This window comes from Canis lupus, chromosome 25 (assembly GCF_003254725.2).
Source record: "Canis lupus dingo isolate Sandy chromosome 25, ASM325472v2, whole genome shotgun sequence".
Lineage (NCBI taxonomy): Eukaryota > Metazoa > Chordata > Mammalia > Carnivora > Canidae > Canis > Canis lupus.
The window spans coordinates 50424454-50443128 of NC_064267.1; the positions used below are offsets into that span (position 1 = coordinate 50424454).

The 18675-nt window shown below is 41.6% G+C and overlaps 3 protein-coding genes and 1 long non-coding RNA gene across 5 annotated transcripts in view; 3 read left to right on the forward strand and 1 right to left on the reverse strand.

The window, feature by feature from the left end:
* LOC125753594 (uncharacterized) overlaps positions 1–17667 on the reverse strand; it is a 53592-nt gene extending 35925 nt beyond the window's left edge. Inside the window, exons 1-2 of the long non-coding RNA XR_007405740.1 lie at positions 17098–17667; positions 5514–5745 (exon numbers count right to left, since the gene is read on the reverse strand). This is a non-coding gene — a long non-coding RNA (uncharacterized LOC125753594). The remainder of the gene's footprint in view (positions 1–5513; positions 5746–17097) is intronic.
* Positions 1–18528, forward strand: part of LOC125752110 (olfactory receptor 12-like) — a 40300-nt gene extending 21772 nt beyond the window's left edge. The window contains exons 1-2 of one of the 2 annotated variants that reach the window (XM_049100848.1): positions 48–183; positions 17017–18528. In XM_049100848.1, coding sequence (XP_048956805.1) covers positions 17459–18409 — 951 coding nt within the window. In that variant the 5' untranslated portion in view covers positions 48–183; positions 17017–17458 and the 3' untranslated portion in view covers positions 18410–18528. Of the gene's footprint in view, positions 1–47; positions 184–17016 lie in introns of those variants that run through there. The other variant, XM_049100849.1, reaches the window with a different exon arrangement.
* Positions 43–18675, forward strand: part of LOC112670013 (olfactory receptor 12-like) — a 50849-nt gene continuing 32216 nt past the window's right edge. The window contains exon 1 of the mRNA XM_049100853.1: positions 43–183. The gene's annotated coding sequence lies outside the window, so the exon portion shown is untranslated. The remainder of the gene's footprint in view (positions 184–18675) is intronic.
* The window catches only part of LOC112670012 (olfactory receptor 12-like), a 35003-nt gene continuing 20165 nt past the window's right edge, over positions 3838–18675 (forward strand). Inside the window, exon 1 of the mRNA XM_035716471.2 lies at positions 3838–4097. The gene's annotated coding sequence lies outside the window, so the exon portion shown is untranslated. The remainder of the gene's footprint in view (positions 4098–18675) is intronic.

Below are 18675 nucleotides of genomic sequence, written 5' to 3' on the forward strand. Positions count from 1 at the left end.
CACCCATCCACACAGTTCCTGTGACCCCAAGACCCTCGCCTTCCCCCTCCCAACACTCTCTTCATTGCATGGGAACCCAAAGCTAAGAAGGAGAGGTGACAGTTCTACAAGCTGACCTCATCATCTACTGCACAGACACTGGGCTGTGTGACCTTCAACAGTCATGACCCTCACCTGGAGGAGGTAAGGGTCAAGGCGGCCATCCCTCAGGGGTCCAGGGTATGAAGGACACCGAGTGTGTAAGGGGGGCATCAGAGTTATGGTAGACAGGAAGCACTCAGGGCTTGCCTCAGCAGCTGAAGGGGTGACCCCACTCCTGCCCTGGCCAGCACTATTTGGGATCAGGGTCATTCCATCTGAAGGAACAGATTTTCATTTTAATCAGAGGATCACAGCACCAGGCTCCCTCATGACCTGAAATGTATTTCTCAGGCTCAAATCAGTAGCCCACCAGAGAACTGGGCACACACTTCTAAGGGACATGGTCCCAGGGTGGGGGATGCAGAAATAGTGCAGATCAAGGCCAGCCCTGGGAGCTCATGGCTCTGCAGGAAGGCAGACATGACAACAAACATGTGCAATATGATGGGACACAGGCAGTGAGAGGGGGTGTGACCAGGTTGCCTATGGCACAAACAGGAAACAGTCACATCAGAGAGGTAACAGAGAGCCCGTGGGGACAGGACACATTTCAAATGTGTCCAGCACGTTTGGCTCCTCTCCTCTGCACATCACTTCTACCTGTCTCTCGCCTGTATTTCTACAGGCTTGTCTTATTCTTGCGGGTCAAGAATTATGTATATATTGTGCAGACAAGTCCGTTTCCCTTCCTGTATTGCAGTGTGCCTTCCCAAGCTGTGCTCTGCCTTGACACACTCTGCAGACTCTCTCAATTTTCATGTAGCTCCATCCACAAGGTATTTCCTTCGTGCTTTACTCCTTTTTGCTCCCTGCACGGGACATTTGGGAGGTACTTTCCTGCTTGAGGACCTGGAGGGTCTCCTCTACTCTCATCACTATTTTGCTTTCAAATCTAACTCTGCATTCAGCCTGGACTCTTTTGTGTGTCTAGTATGAGGTAAGAGCCAAATCTCAGTGGTTAGCCTATGACTCTTAATTGACCCAGATTTTTTACTTTTCCATAGACTTCCCACCTGTTTGGTAAATGGGGTGTCTAACAAGCACTGAGTTGACTTCCAGGCTCTCTGTTGTGTTCCGTACTCAGATGGCCTATCCTCTGTCGCTATCATTGTTTCATCACACCTACTGTGAGTTGCTGATAGTGCAAATCCCCCTCGCTGTTTGCTGATAGTGCAAATCCCCCTCGCTATTTGCTGATAGTGCAAATCCCCCACCTTGACAGTTTCTCAAAACTGTCTTGGAAACACTAGTGTTGCAAAATTCAACATGGTTTTAGGATCACCTCTTCAGATTCCACAATAAAAAATCACAGTGACTCACTTCACTGTGGTGAGAACTGGCATCTTTGCAATATTGAGTGTTCCAGTTTGGGGATCTGGAATCCCACCATGTTACTTAAGTCTACTTTGGTTTCTCTCTACAGTTTATGCATTCCTGGAATACAGACACTTGGTGTTGGGCATACCGTGACTTTTATATGGTACTTAATCAGATTTTGTTTGGTAAATTTGCTTATATACTTGTGATTGAGATAGTGTAATTGTAAAAAATTTCTTATAATATCCTTGTTAGAGTTTGGCATTAATATTACATGGGCCTCATAAAATAACATGGAAATTTTCCTTCTATTGTTTTGAAGATTTTGTGTAAGATTCAGTTTTGGTAGATTTGGTCATAGTAAAGGTATTTACTTTCCACTGCAAAGCCATCTAGTCCTGGAACCTTTTCCATGGAAAGATTTTACAATACATATCACATTTCTCAAGAATTATGAAACTTACAGATCTTCAACCTTGTTATTTGGGCATTTGGGTTGGGGGATATCTTTCTAGTGGTTTGCAAATTCCACAACTTTTCAAGTTTATGAAAACACTCTGTCACGATCCACTCCGATTCAAGGATCTCAGTGATAACCTCCTTTTATTCCCGACCTCAGTAATTTCTGCCTTTTCTCCTTCATCCCTCAAAAGTCTTGTTATTCGATCAGTCATCCCAAATTATCACTTTTTGTTATAACATCTCTCTGGTGTATGTCTGTTTTGTATTTAATAAATTTTCTGGGCAGCCCTGGTGGCGCAGCAGTTTAGCGCCTCCTGCAGCCCAGGGCGTGATCCTGGAGACCCTGGATCGAGTCCCACTTCAGGCTCCCTGCATGGAGCCTGCTTCTCCCTCTGCCTGTGTCTCTGCCTCTCTCTCTCCCTGTCTTTATGAATAAATAAATAAATTAATTAAAAAAAGAAAAACTAAAGAATGAAATCTTGCCATTAAAAATTTTTTTGGTGTTGAGTTTAATAAGTTCTTTATAGATCTTGGAAACTAGCCCTTTATCTGATTGAACACCAATAAAAAAAAAAAATACAACTTCCAACCCTGAAAAAAAAAAAAATTTTTTTTTTCTTCTTTACTTTCTTCCCTTCCATTTTCTTGGGATTTCTTTTCTTTTTTCTTTTTTGGATGAAAGAACTTTCTTTTTAATAATAAATTTATTTTTCATTGGTGTTCAATTTGCCAACATACAGAATAACACCCAGTGTTCATCCCGTCAAGTGCCCACCTCAGTGCCCGCCACCCACTCACCCCCATCCCCCACCCTCCTCCCCTTCCACCACCCCTAGTTCATTTCCCAGAGTTAGGAGTCCTTATGTTCTGTCTCCCTTTCTGATATTTCCTACCCATTTCTTCTCCCTTCCCCTCTATTCCCTTTCACTATTATTTATATTACCCAAATGAATGAGACCTTGGGATTTCATTAACAATTATTTTTATAATATTTTTAGACCAATACTATTTCCTGTTTTTCTACTTTTCTTACATATGGACTTAAGCCCATAAATTTGTCTTTAAACACAGACGATAATGCATCCAAGCTACTACTTTTGTTACTCATCTTATGCGATTTCTATATTTCATAATTCTTGTTTACACCCATGGCTTACTTAGAAGTACTTTTAAAATTAAAAATACAATAGGATTTTAAAATGTTCTATTTGTGATTTACCTTTGGCTTGGTTTCATATAAATTGCACGCAAATATATTTTTTACACCTTCAGTCCTTTGAAATTTGTTGAAAGCGGCAATGAATCCAGAATATAACCAATGTGTTAATATGTTCTTTATACTCTTGAAAATAATGTACATCCTCTGACTGATTGATAAAGAGGTGATATATACATGCAATGCAGTATTACTCAGCCATAAAAACCCATGAAGTCTTGCCATTTACAATAACATGGATGGATATAGAGGGTCCTATGCTAAGTGAATGAAGTCAGAGAAAATTATCATATGATCTCACTCATGTGTGGAATTTCAGAAACAAAACAAATGAACATAGGGGAAGAAAGGAAAGAAGCAAAGCAGAAAACACTCTGAACTACAGAGAACACACTGAGGGTAAGAGAGGGGAGGTAGGTGGGGGACGGGGGGCTCCAGGCGATGGGAATGAAGGAGTGCACCTGTCGTGATGAGCACCAGGTGCTGTATAGAAGGGCTGAATCACTATACTGTACACCTGAAACTAATATTATACTCTCTTAACTATACTAGACTTTAAACAAAACCTTTTAGGAAAAAGAAAACAAAGAATATACATCCTGCTGTTGGGTGCCGTGCTCCATTAAGTTATGGTCACTATGCTACTGCCTAAACGTTCCGTATCCAGGTTGGCATCTTGTGTGATTGTTCTATCAGTTCCAAGGGAGGGGATTAAAATCTCTCACATAGTTGTGGATTTGTACTTTTCTCCCATAAGTGCCCAGTTTTTTTTTTGTTTTTTTTGTTTTTTTTTGTTTTTGTTTTTTTTTAGTGCCCAGTTTTGTTTTGTATATCCTGAGACTCTTCTGGCAGGTGCTCACACGTTTAACACAGTTGCCCGTCTCGGGGGAACCAAATGTTTCTCATCACTGTGAAGTGTCCTCTTCTCAGCTGGTTTTTCCACTTTGAAGTCGGCTTTCTGGTTAGTATAGTAACTGTGGTGGCGTGTGGTTTTTGCTAAAATATTATTTTGCTGTGTATGTTCCCATCACCTTCATTTTCAACATTTTATGTTTGCTTTTTATATCTCTTAATATTGCATATTATTTTTAATAAGAAATTTATTTTTTATTGGTGTTCAATTCGCCAACATACAGAATAACACCCAGTGCTCATCCCACCAAGCGCCCCCCCTCAGTGCCCGTCACCCATTCACCCCCAACCCCCGCCCTCCTCTCCTTCCACCACCCCTAGTTCGTTTCCCAGAGTTAGGAGTCTTTATGTTCTGTCTCCCTTTCTGATATTTCCCACACATTTCTTCTCCCTTCCCTTGTATTCCCTTTCACTATTATTTATATTCCCCAAATGAATGAGAACATATAATGTTTGTCCTTCTCCGATTGCATATTTTTAAGTTTTGTTTCTTCAACCTGCCTACTAGCACACAACTTTTCATTGGAAATTTCACTTCAATCATGTTGTACACAAGACAGTTTAGTCCTTCACATAATACAGATAAATTTAGGCTTTATGTATACCATGTTCTTTAGTGCTCTTTATTTCTTTCTCCGTTTTTTTTTTAACATTCATTGAAAAGTATTATTCCACCTTTATTATATTAGCTCTACGTTTTACTTCCATTTGCTCTTTTTTTTCTTTTGTTAGGGTTGGCAAACAGATTACAACTTACATTATTGACCTAATACAACCTACGTTAGTATAGTTATTGACTCCCTGAACAATGAGGAAACCCTTTCAACTCTACATATTTACTCCCAATTACCTGTCTTTGGTGTGGTGTACTTTACTTTCTGCATTTTCAACCTGATGTGCATTGCATAAAATCTGTATTTATTTAGGTGTATCCATATTGGGGCCCTTTTTTATAATCTTCATTCTTTATGCCATCTCTGAGCTCTCCTCACCCTCAAGGTCAGTATCCTGCTATCTAAAGGTCACGTCTGCTTTTCCTCCTGTGTGAGACAAATTCTCTTAACTTAGTTTTATTTTATTTATGTTTAGATGCATGCCTCTCTTTATTATGGCTGTTCTCAAACACATGGACATGAAACTAGAGCAGTAATGGATTACCTATCGCACCCACCAACTTCAATATTATCAACCTAGAGCCCATCATAACTAATCCCTTTAAACATTGAAGACTTTAAAGAAAGACAACTCTGATGTTACTATTATCTTTAAACAATTAATAATGAATTCTTAATATTATAGAATTGCCATTTAGTGTTTCAATTGTCCTGATTGACTCATTTGTCCTTTCTGGTATGTTTTGGAACAGGATTCATAACATCCTTACTCCATGTTCTCATGATGCCTCTAAAACCTCTCATTCACTGGCTTCCTGTCCCTCTATTTTCATTTCAATATTACTACTCACCTTCTTTATTGAACAAACAGATGGTTTATCCTGCAAAGCTTCTCACACACGACAGATTTTGCTGACCTTGTCCCTGTAGGGTTGATTAGCGTATTCTGTTGTTCCTTTTATTTCCAGTAACTGGTAGGTCCTAGAGGCTCAGTCGGACTCATGACTGATTTTTCTGGCAGGAATATTTCATAAGTGTTGAGTGTACTTCCACTGAGAGGTCCACCTGGCTGCATCTCTTGTCCTGTAGTAACAGTAGCCATAAGTAATCTTACCTAAACTTGTTGTTTCATTATGGGTTTATCAGATGATAATATTCAAATTCTGTACTTCAATTTTCATTTATTAGTTGCAATATTCTGTAAAGGAAAAATCCCTCTAAACATTGATTTCCTCACTGTGAGGGTCACTGTGTGGCTTCCCTCTGCATCATACTCCAAAGAAGCCAATGAAGGGGTTTTTATTTTCAGTATTATAAACTCGTGAATTTTTATCCATTTGATATGCTTCAATTAAATTCTCTCAGTTTAAAATGCTGGTAAGATTTGCTTCAACGTGGATGGAACTGGGGGTATTATGCTGAGTGAAATAAGTCAATTGGAGAAGACAAACATGATATGGTCTCATTCATTTGGGGAATATAAAAAATAGTGAAAGGCAATAAAGGGTAAAGGAGAAAAAATGAGTGGGAAATATCAGAAAGGGAGACAGAACATGAGAGACTCCTAACTCTGGGAAACGAACTAGGGGTGGTAGAAAGGGAGGTGGGCGGAGGGTTGGGTGACTGGGTGACGGGCACTGAGGGGGGCACTTGATGGGAGGAGCCCTGGGTGTTCTTCTATATGTTGGCAAATTGAACACCAATAAAAAATAAATCTATACAAAAATTAAAAAATAAAATGCTGGTAAGTGTTCTTATTTCACCTTCATTGTATTCTTAAAATTTTAAATTTGGGGAATATAAAAAATAGTGAAAGGGAATAAAGGGGAAAGGAGAAAAAATAAGTGGGAAATATCAGAAAGGGAGACAGAACATGAAAGACTCCTAACTCTGGAAAACGACCTAGGGGTGGTGGAAGGGGGGAGGTGGGCGGGTGGAAGGGAAGGGGAGGAGGGCGGGGGGTGAGGGTGACTGGGTGGCGGGCACTGAGGTGGGCACTTGACGGGATGAGCACTGGGTGTTATTCTGTATGTTGGCAATTTGAACACCAATAAAAAATAAATTTATTTTAAAAAAAAATAAATAAAATCTTAAATTGAGGAACAAAGCTCACATGACATTTTTTCCAGTTCAAAGTGTACAAATAAGCATGGTCTTTCATTTTTTATTGTATCCACAGCGTTCATCTCTCTGGTTCCAGAAGAGTTTCATCACCCAAAGAAACCCTATTCCCATCAGCACTCTCCCTTCCCTCTCCCAACCATATTTTGGCAAATACAAATGCACTTCTGTCCCTCTTCTGCATATTTTATAAAATGAATTTACAGAATATTCAGGCTTTTGTGCCAAGCTTCATTTATTTAGCATAATTTTTTCAAGGCTCATCCATGATGTATCTTGTACTAGAACTTTATTTCTTTCAGGGAACTTGGGTGGTTCGGTCAGTTCAGCATCCGACTCTTGATTTGGGCTCAGCTCATGATCTCAGAGTTGTGAGTCAAGCCCCATATTGGGCTCCATGCTGGGCCTGGATTCTGCTTAAGATTCCCCCTCTCCCCTTCTCTCCCTCTGCCCCTCCTCCTGCTCACCTGTGTGCTCCCTCCCTAACCACCCCCCTCACCACACACACACACACACACACACACACACAAGAACTTTATTTCTTTTGTGGATGAATATTGTTTCGCTGTATGAATATTTCACATTTTGTTTATCTCTTCACCATTTGATGGACATTCAGCTTCCATTAGCTTTTTAGCTATTACGAATATTGCTACTATGAACACTTGTGAACAGGCTTGTGTGTGAACGTATATTGTCAACTCTCCTGGGCATATCCCTACATGTGGATTAGGGTGGGTCATAGGGAAACCCTGTGTCTAACTTTTTGAGGGATGGCAAGACTACTTTCTACAGAGGCTGTGGCACTCTTATATTTGTACCTGCCGGATATGAAGGTTCTATTTTCCAAATTCTCACCAACCCTTGTTCTTCTCAGTCTTTAAAAATAATTGTAACCATTCTAACAAACAAAGTGGAACCTCATAGGGGTTTTGTTCCACAGTTCCCTCTTGACTAACGACATTGAATAATGTCTCTTTAACTTATTGGCCAGTTGTATATATCTTTCGAGAAATGCCCATGCAAACCCTTTGCCCAGTTAAACATTTGACTGTGTTTTTGTTGCTGAGTTGGAGGAATTCTGTATATTCCATGGATATTTTATCCTTATTAGATATGTATCAATTGTCAAAAGTATTTACCTTAATATAGATTTTTGTCTTCATCGTCTTGAGAGTGTCCTTTGATGCACAAGATTTTAATTTAGAAGAAGTTCAATTGGTCTATTTTATCATATTTTAGTTTTGATTCTCCTATTTTGTAGTCTGTACTTTGATGTCATATAGGAAATTGCTGACTAATCCCAAGTCACAATAATTGATACTGATGTCTATTTCACCTCACTATATAGTTTTATAGTTTTAGCACAAGCATTTAGGTATTTGTCCATTTTTAGTTAATTTTTGTATGTGGTGTGAGGTAAAGCTCTTAATTCATTCTTTTGCATGTGGATTATACACTTTTTTCCTCAACATTTATGAAAAATACTCTTTTTTCACTGTTGGATGGTGCCCTTGGGCCCCTCGTTGAAAATCACAGGTGAGTTTATTTCTGTATTTTGATTCTATTCCATTGCTCTATGTCTATCCTCGTGCAAGCACAACACTGCTTCAAAGTCAGTTTTGAAATCAGGAAGTGTCAGTCCTCTTACTTTGGTCTCTTCATATATTTTTTCAGCCATTTAGGGTCAATTTTTGCCAAAAAAACCCCACGAAATATAAAACGGTAATTGGATTTTGATAGGATTACATTGAATCTATATGTAAACATGAGGAGTACTACATCTTGACATTAGTAAGTCCTCCAGTCCATGATCATGGGATATCCTCGCATTGATGTGGGTCCTCTTCATCTTTCCACAATGATTTGTACTTTTTTGGATCTCCTAAGATGATCATGTAGTTTCTCCCCCTGAATTCCATGTCTATGGTGTATTATATAGAGTGATTTTTTTTGTATATTGGTCTACTCTCGTATTCCTGGATAACTCTCACTTGGTTATGCTGTATAATCCCTGTGAAGTTCTGCTGCATTTAGCTTTTAGTATTTTGATAAGGATTTTTGTATCTATCTTCATATGAGATATTTGTCTGTAGCCTCGTTTTCTTGCACTATCTTTGTTTCCACTTTGCATGAGAATAATACAGGCCTTATGGAATGAATTAGGAAGTGTTTTCTCCCATCTAATTTTTAGAATTTGAGGTGTACCAGTGTTAATTCTTGTATACTGGTAAAAGTCACCACTGAAGCCATCTGTTCCTAAATTTTTCTTTGTTAGAAATGTTACGTGACTATTGACTCAATCGGTTTATTATATGTCTGCTCGGATTTTCTATTTCTCCTTGAGTCAGTTATGTTAGTCTATTTCTGGGAATTTGGTCATTCTATCTAGGTTAGCTAATGTGTTGGCATGCCATATTCCAATATGTTCTTATAATACTTTTTAATTCTATAACATCAGAAGTCATGTCTCTGTTTTTTTCTGATCTTAGAAATTTAAGTATTCTGCTTTTTGGGGGTGAATCTAGCAGACGGTTTGCCAAGTCGGTTAAACTTCTCAGAGAACTAAATGTTAGTATCATCTATATTCTGAATTATTTTACTCTAATTCTTTTACCTCTACTCTAACCTTTATTTGTTCTATTTGCTATGAGGTATTTTATTCTCTTTCTCCTTTCTTTCCTAAGATGGAAAGTTAAATTATTGATTTGAGATGTTTATTTTTAAAGTTGGTGTTTATAGCTATAAATTTTTTTTAGGGTCTTTGTCTGGTTTTGGAATTAAGGTGATGCTGGCCTCATAGAACGAATTTGGAAGTACTCCATCTCTTTCTATCTGTCCAAACAGCTTTAGTAGAATAGGTATGATTTCTTCTTTAAATGTTTGATAGAATTCCCCTGGGAAGCCATCTGACCCTGGACTCTTGTGTCTTGGGAGGTTTTTGATGACTGCTTCAATTTCCTCCCTGGTTATTGGCCTGTTCACGTTTTCTATTTCTTCCTGTTCCAGTTTTGGTAGTTTGTGGCTTTCCAGGATGCATCCATTTCTTCTAGATTGCCTAATTTATTGGCGTATAGCTGTTCATAATATGTTTTTAAAATCGTTTGTATTTCCTTGGTGTTGGTAGTGATCTCTCCTTTCTCATTCATGATTTTATTAATTTGAGTCTTCTCTCTCTTCTTTTTAATAAGGTTGGCTAATGGTTTATCTATGTTATTAATTCTTTCAAAGAACCAACTCCTGGTTCTGTTGATCTGTTCCACAGTTCTTCTGGTCTTGATTTCATTGAGTTCTGCTCAAATTTTAATTAACTCTCTTCTTCTGCTGAGCGTGGGGTCCATCTGCTGTTTTTTCTCTAGCTCCTTTATGTGTAAGGTTAGCTTTTGTATTTGAGTTCTTTCCAGTTTTTGAATGGATGCTTGTATTGCGATATATTTCCCCCTCAGGACTGCTTTTGCTGCATCCCAAAGGTTTTGAACAGTTGTGTCTTCATTCTCATTAGTTTCCATGAATCTTTTTAATTCTTCCTTAATTTCCTGATTGACCCTTTCATCTTTTAGCAGGATGGTCCTTAACCTCTACGTGTTTGAGGTCCTTCCAAGCTTCGTGTTGTGATTTAGTTCTAATTTCAAGGCATTATGGTCTGAGAATATGAGGGAATGATCCCAATCTTTTGGTATCGGTTCAGACCCGATTTGTGACCCAGTATGTGGTCTATTCTGGAGAAAGTCCCATGTGCACTTGAGAAAAATGTGTATTCAGTTGAGTTTGGATGTAAAGTTCTGTAGATATCTGTGAAATCCATCTGGTCCAGTGTATCATTTAAAGCTCTCGTTTCTTTGGAGATGTTGTGCTTAGAAGACCTATTGAGGGTAGAAAGAGCTAGATTGAAGTCACCAAGTATAAGTGTATTATTATCTAAGTATTTCTTCACTTTGGTTATTAATTGGTTTAAATATTTGGCAGCTCCCACATTCGGGGCATATATATTGAGGATTGTTAAGTCCTCTTGTTGGATAGATCCTTTAAGTATGATATAGTGTCCCTCTTCATCTCTCTCTACAGTCTTTGGGGTAAATTTTAGTTTATCTGATATAAGGATGGCTACCCCTGCTTTCTTTTGAGGACCATTTGAAGGGTAAATGGTTCTCCAACCTTTTATTTTCAGGTTGTAGGTGTCCTTCTGTCTAAAATGAGTCTCTTGTAGACAGCAAATAGATGGGTCCTGCTTTTTTATCCAGTCTGAAACCCTGCGCCTTTTGATGGGGTCATTAAGCCCGTTCATGTTCAGAGTTACTATTGACAGATATGAGTTTAGTGTCATCATGATATCTATTCAGTCCTTGTTTTTATGGATTGTTCCACTGACCTTCTTCTTAAAGGGGAATTTTAAGAGTCCCCCTTAAAATTTCTTGCAGAGCTGGTTTGGAGGTCACATATTCTTTCAGTTTCTGCCTGACTTGGAAGCTCTTTATCTCTCCTTCCATTTTGAATGAGAGCCTTGCTGGATACAGTATTCTTGGCTGCATGTTCTTCTCATTTAGGACCCTGAATATATCCTGCCAGCCCTTTCTGGCCTGCCAGGTCTCTGTGGAGAGGTCTGCTGTTACCCTAATACTCTTCCCCATAAAAGTCAGGGATTTCTTGTCTCTTGCTGCTTTAAGGATCTTCTCTTTATCTTTGGAATTTGCAAGCTTCACTATTAAATGTCGAGGTGTTGAACGGTTTTTATTGATTTTAGGGGGGGGATCTCCCTATTTCCTGGATCTGAATGCCTGTTTCCCTTCCCAGATTAGGAAAGTTTTCAGCTAGGATTTGTTCAAATACATATTCTGGACCTCTGTCCCTTTCGGCGCCCTTGGGAACCCCAATTAAACATAGGTTTTTCTTCCTCAAGCTGTCGTTTATTTCCCTTAATCTGTCTTCATGGTCTTTTAATTGTCTGTCTCTTTTTTTCTCAGTTTCCCTCTTTGTCATCAACTTGTCTTCTATGTCACTCACTCGTTCTCCCACCTCGTTAACCCTCGTCGTTAGGACTTCTAGTTTGGATTGCATCTCATTCAATTGATTTTTAATTTCTGCCTGATTGGATCTAAATTCTGCAGTCATGAAGTCTCTTGAGTCCTTTATGCTTTTTTCTAGAGCCACCAGTAGCTTTATAATAGTGCTTCTGAATTGGCTTTCTGACATTGAATTGTAATCCAGATTTTGTAACTCTGTGGGAGAGAGGACTGTTTCTGATTCTTTCTTTTGAGGTGAGGTTTTCCTTCTAGTCATTTTGTTCAGTGCAGAGTGGCCAAAAACAAGTTGTATTGGGAAAAGGAGAAAAAGAGAGAGAGAGAAGGAAAGAAAAAAAAAGAAAAAAGAAAAAAGGTAGAAAAAAGGAAAAAAGAAGAAAAAGAGAAAAAGAAAAAAAGGTGAAAAAAGGGGTGGGGGAAGGAATCAGAAATCAAAAAGAAGAAAAAAAACAAGAAAAGAAAAAAACACGGGGGAGTATCTTCTGATTCTGTATACTTTAAGTCCCTTGACTTCCCCTGGAACTTGTCCGTCTAGCTGGTCTTCTGGGGGAGGGGCCTGCTGTGCTCATTTTCAGGTGTTAGCACTTGGGGGAGCTGCTCAGCCCCCTGCCTGGTGCAGGGCTCAGTGGGGGCTGTTCACCCCGTGAGGCCCCAGGAGGAATAACCGCAGTGGCGGGGCCAGCTCTGCAGCCCTGGAGTCAGCCCCCGCAGTAGCTCTGGAGCTCTCCGTCTGCAGGGCCTGGAGGCTCCGGGCGGGGCCGCTGATCTGCTCAGCTCGGGGCAGGAGCGTCCTCGCTGTCCTGGTCCCTCCTGGCCTCAGCCTGTCCCGGGGGAGGCCGGATCCTGGGCTGTGTCCCAGCGCCCTGTGCTCCCGGGCCTGCGCTGTTGGAATCACGCTCCCACCCCGCAGCCCCCTCCGCGGAGCCGCCCCCGAGCCCCTCCGAGCTGCTCTGGGTCCCGCCGTGCGCGCTGCAGCCCTTAGGGAGCTCGGCGCACTCCCCCGGGGCGCAGGTGTCTGTTAGTGTCCCCGGGAGCCCGAGGGCATCCCCGCCCTCCTGGGTCCTGCTCCATCTCCCTGCGAGCCCCTTTCCGCCCAGAAAGGTTGGTGCAGCTCCTGCTTCTCCGGGACGGGGCTCTCCTGTCCTGGGGACACTCCACCCGGCCTCAGCCCGGCTCCTCGCGGGGCCCCTCCCCCTTGGAGGCCTTTTGTTTATTTCTTTTTCCCCTGTCTTCCTACCTTGATAGAAGCGCGAACTCTTCTCACTGTAGCATTTCAGCTGTTCTGTCTTTAAATCTCAGGCTGAATTCGTAGATTTTCAGGATGATTTGAAAGTTATCTAGGTAATTTGGTGGGGACAGGTGATTTGGGGACCCTACTCTTCTGCCATCTTGCACCTCCTCCTTTTTTTTATATTTTTTATTGGAGTTCTATTTGCCAACATATAGCATAACACCCAGTGCTCATCCCGTCAGATGCCCCCCTCAGTGCCCGTCACCCAATCACCCTTCCCCCCACTCACCTCCCTTTCCACCACCCTTTGTTCGTTTCCCAGAACCAGGAGCCTCCATGTTCTGTCACCTTCTTGGATATTTCCCATTCAGTTCCCCTCCTTTCCCTTTAATCCCATTCACAATTTTTATATTCCCCATATGAGTGAGACCATATGATGATTGTCCTTCTCCGACTGACTGACTTCACTCAGCATAATACCCTCCAGTTCCATCCACGTCGAAGCAAATGGTGGGTATTTGTCATTTCTAGTGGCTGAGGAATATCCCATTGTATACAGAGACCACAGCTTCTTTATCCATTCATCTTTCGATGGACACCGAGGCTCCTTCCACAGTTTGGCTACTGTGGACATTGCTGCTAGAATCATCAGGGTGCAGGTGTCCCGGCATTTCACTGCATCTGTATCTTTGGGGTAAATCCCCAGCAGTGCAATTGCTGGGTCGTAGGGCAGGTCTATTTTTCACTCTTTGAGGAACCTCCACACAGTTTTCAGAGTGGCTGCACCAGGTCACATTCCCATCACAGTGCAAGAGGGTTCCTCTTTCTCCACATCCTCTCCAACATCTGTTGTTTCCCATCTTGTTCATTTTCACCATTCTCACTGGTGTGAGGTGGGATCTTCTGGTGGTTTTGATTTGTATTTCCCTGATGGCCAGTGATGCGGAGCATTTCCTCATGTGCTTGTTGGCCATGTCTATGTCTTCCTCTGTGAGATTTCTCTTCATGTCTTTTGCCCATTTCATGATTGGACTGTTCGTTTCTTTGGTGTTGAGTTTAATAAGTTCTTTATAGATCTTGGAAACTAGCCCTTGATCTGATAGGTAATTTGCAAATATCTTCTCCCATTCTGTAGGTTGTCTTTGTGTTTTGTTGACTGTTTCTTTGGTGTGCAGAAGCTTCTTATCTTGATGAAGTCCCAATAGTTCATTTTTGCTTTTGTTTCTCTTGCCTTCATAGATAGATCTTGCAAGAAGTTACTGTGGCCAACTTCAAAAAGGGTGTTGCCTGTGTTCTCCCCTAGGATTTTGATGGATTCTTGTCTCACGTTTAGATCTTTCATCCATTTTGAGTTTATCTTTGTCTGGTGTCAGACAATGATCTCGTTTCGTTCTGCTACACATGGCTGTCCAATTTTCCCAGCACCATTTATTGAAGAGACTGTCCTTTTTCCACTGGATAGTCTTTCCTGCTTTGTTGAATATTAGTCGACCATAGAGTTGAGGGCCCATTTCTGGGTTCTCTATTCTGTTCCATTGATGTATGTGTCTCTTTTTGTGCCAGCACCACACTGTCTTGATGATCACAGCTTTGTAGTACAACTTGAAACTTGGCATTGTGATGCCACCGGCTCTGGTTTTCTTTTTCAATATCCCCCTGGCTATTTGGGGTCTTTTCTGACTCCACACAAATCTTAAGATTATTTGTTCCAACTCCCTAATGAAAGTCCATGGGATATTTTTAAAAGATTTTATTTATTTATTCATAAGAGAAAGAGAGAGAGAGAGAGAGGGAAAAGCAGGCTCCATGCAGGGAGCCCAACGTGGGACTCAATCCCCTGTCTCCAGGATCATGCCCTAAGCTGATCTAAGGCGGTGCTAAACCACTGAGCCACCGGTGCTGCCCCCAAGTCCATGGGATTTTGATAGGGATTGCATTGAATGTGTAAATTGCCCTGGGTAGCAGAGACATTTTCACAATATTAATTCTTCCAATCTGTGAGGATGGAATATTTTTCCATCTCTTTGTGACTTCCTCAATTTCTTTCACAAGTGTTCTGTATTTTTAGGGTATGGATCCTTTACTTCTTTGGTTGGTTTATTCCTAGGTATCTTATGCTTTTGGATACAATTGTAAATGGATTGACTCCTTAATTGTTACAGCTACATTCACTTTGAGTTCTGAAGGATATGTTTGGCTAGATGCAGAATAATAGTTGATAATTATTTTCTTTGAAGAAAGGAAAATATATTTCCTTGGCTTCCATTATTTTTAATCTGGTAAGACAATTGTCAGTCTTATTTCTAACTTTAAACATTGAAATGACTATGTCTTCTTTTTTGTCTTTTTTGTAAAGAAAGGTTTTATTATTTATTTTAGAGGAGGGGCACTGGGAAAGGGAGCGAGGGTCTCAAACAGATTCTGTGCTGAATGTGAGCCTGCCATGGTAACCAATCTCACAACTCTGAGATCACAACCTGAGCAGAAGCCAGGAATCAGAGTCCTAACCGACTGTTCCACTTAGGTGCCCCTGAAGTGATTGTTTTCTTTCTCAGAATGCTTTTATACTTTTCTCTTTATTTTGACTCTAAATATTTTTACTATGATCTGTCCAAGTGTGGCGTTCATTGTATAAATGCTGCTTTGATTTTGTAGGTTACCCAATCCAGTCTGACTGGTGTCCCTATAAGGAGATACATATAGAGGGAGGCCATGTGGGGGCCCCGGGTGGCGGGGATAGCCTCCTCAAGCCAAGGAGACAGGCCCTGGAGAAACCCGCTGGTACCCTGGTCTCGGGCGTCCCTGCTTCCAGAAGTGCAAGGAAACGAGCCCGGTGTGGTGCATTGTGGCCACTAGCTCCCCAGAGGCTCTTTCATTTCCCGTGCGACAGAGGGCTCCTAGAGCTCTCCTGAGCCGCCGGGGAGGGGGCATCGGGGCCGGGGACTCACAGTCGCTGCACAGAGGACCCCGCTTTGGGGCTTCTCCACCTCGTGGCTCACGGGGACGTCTGGGCCACTCCGAGAAGCAGCGTGCAGGGCCTGGGGCCCACCCTTGACCGAGCTGGTGGGGGGTGCACCCTGGGCTTCAGGCTTTTACAAGCTCCCAGGGGGACGCGGACGAGCCACCGGGGAGGAGCGTGTTGTGCATCAGCCCCCAGGTCCCTCCGTCAAGGACCCACTGTCACTGGGGTGATTTTGTAGGTTAATGAATCTGTAGAATAATATCTTTCATTGTTTTGAGATAACACCTGGCCATTAACTCTTCAAGCACTGATTCAGCATATTAATCTCTTTAATCTTTTTACGGAATTCATAATATGTATATCTCTATGTTGTTGATCTCTAACACTCATTTCTGATTTTTTCTGTCCTTTTGTCTCTCAATACTTCACTCTGAGTATTTTCCACTGATCCGTATTCTAGTTCACTAATTTTCTTCTTAGCTAATCTTTAAAATTCATTCATTGAGTTCCTAATTTTAGCCATTGTACTTCTAAACTGTTACATATTATTCTTTATTGCTTGCAAATTTCAAATAAGATTGTAACTCTCAACTTTCATTCTTTTTTTAAAAAAATTATTCATGAGAGATACAGAGACAGAAACACACACACAGAGAGAGAGAGAGAGAGAGGCAGAGACACAGGCATAGGGAGAAGCAGGTTCCATGCAGGAAACCCAACGTGGGACTCGATCCCGGGACTCCAGGATCACGCCCTGGGGCAAAGGCAGGCCCTAACCACTGAGCCACCCAGGCATCGCTCATCTTTCATTCTTTAAAATAATAACTTTATATAAAATTTACATATGTGTTACACCAAAATCGGAAACCTCTTGGGGTTTCTCTATGGTCGGGTAATTTTAATTTTTATTACAGGAATTCAATTTTTTAATTCTGTCTGGCAGTAGTTACAAAAACTTTTAGAGAAAACATCTGCAGTCTAGGATAACATGTCTTCAACTTGATATATGTTTATTTTTGCAGGGTTTTAGAGCATAGCATTCAGATCGTGTCTTAATATACTATCAGTGATTGAAATGGTCAGAAGCTCAGCTGCATACTTACTCCTGATTTAACTCACTCCCATGGTGCATCCTGGCTGCTCCAGTAGTAACCAATCATTATCACATTAGCTCTGGAAGACAGGGAAAATCTCACTGCTGAACCACCTGGCTATCAGATTCCTCTTCACAATTGGCTTAGGAATGAAGGGAAGAAGAAATCTTCAGTATTGAAATCCTTGGACCTATGCGTCTATCTTGAATTTTGTTTATTAATTCTTTGCTAAACCATTAACTCCATTATATCTTCAACTAGATTTTTTGTTGTTGTTTATCTGTTCTAAATAGTCTTCAGCAGGAGTTTAGCTTGACCCACTTATTTTGCCAACAAGGAGGGGTAATTCCCGTCGGGAGGACTGAGGCTCATGCCATTGCACAATAATGGAAACCTCTCCAAGGTCTACTTTCAAGATTTTGTGCTGGAGGGATTTGCAGGTGGCCTTAGGACCCAGGCCCTGCTCTTTGCTGTGTTCCTCGCCCTGTACATGGTGACTGTGCTGGGTAACCTCCTCATGATCATCGTTATCACCCTGGATGCCCGCCTGCACTCCCCAATGTACTTCTTTCTCAAGAACCTCTCCTTTGTGGACTTGTGCTACTCATCTGTCATTGCCCCAAATGCACTGGCCAACTTCTTCTCCTCGTCCAAGGTCATCACCTTTGCAGGATGTGCCACCCAGTTTTTCTTTTTCTCCTTGCTGGCCACAACTGAAGGCTTCCTCCTGGGTGTCATGGCCTATGACCGCTTCATGGCCATCTGTAACCCCTTGCGTTACCCCATCACCATGTGCCAGTCTGCCTGCACTCGCCTGCTGCTGGGTGCCTACTGTGGAGGCTGCTTCAACTCTGTTGTGCAGACCAGCTTCACATTCCACCTCCCATTCTGCAGCTCCAACCGCATCAACCATTTCTTCTGTGATGTGCCCCCTCTGCTCCAGATCGCCTGTGGCAACACGGCCATCAATGAACTTCTCTTGTTTGGCATCTGTGGGCTCATCATAGTGGCTGTGACGATTGTGATCCTCATCTCCTATGGCTACATTACAGTGACCATCCTGAGGATGCGGTCAGGAACTGGGAGACGCAAGATCTTCTCCATCTGTGGCTCCCACATGACTGCAGTGACTCTCTTTTTTGGGACTCTCTTTGTCATGTATGCCCAGCCAGGAGCAATTGAGTCCATGGAGCAGGGCAAGGTGGTCTCTGTCTTCTACACGCTGGTCATCCCAATGCTCAATCCCCTCATCTACAGTCTACGAAACAAGGATGTGAAGGAGGCCCTGCGGAGGCTGGGCCAGAAGCACACGACCATGTGAAGGATGTGCTGAAGGGAGTCAATGTGTCCTGCAACCTTGATGGAGGGTATGGAGATTGCCACAGGTGGGGTGATGAAGTTATTATGTAACAGACATAAACTGCTGTCATAAAAGAATAAGCTTTAGAGATGTGCTGTACCCTGTATCTACAACCAACATGATTACTGTGTTCTGAAAAAATGTATTAAATGGTAGTTCCTAGGTCAAGTGTTCTCTTCTGAATAAAATTGTTAAAAATGAGTCTTCCATATAGGAAAGAAATTAAT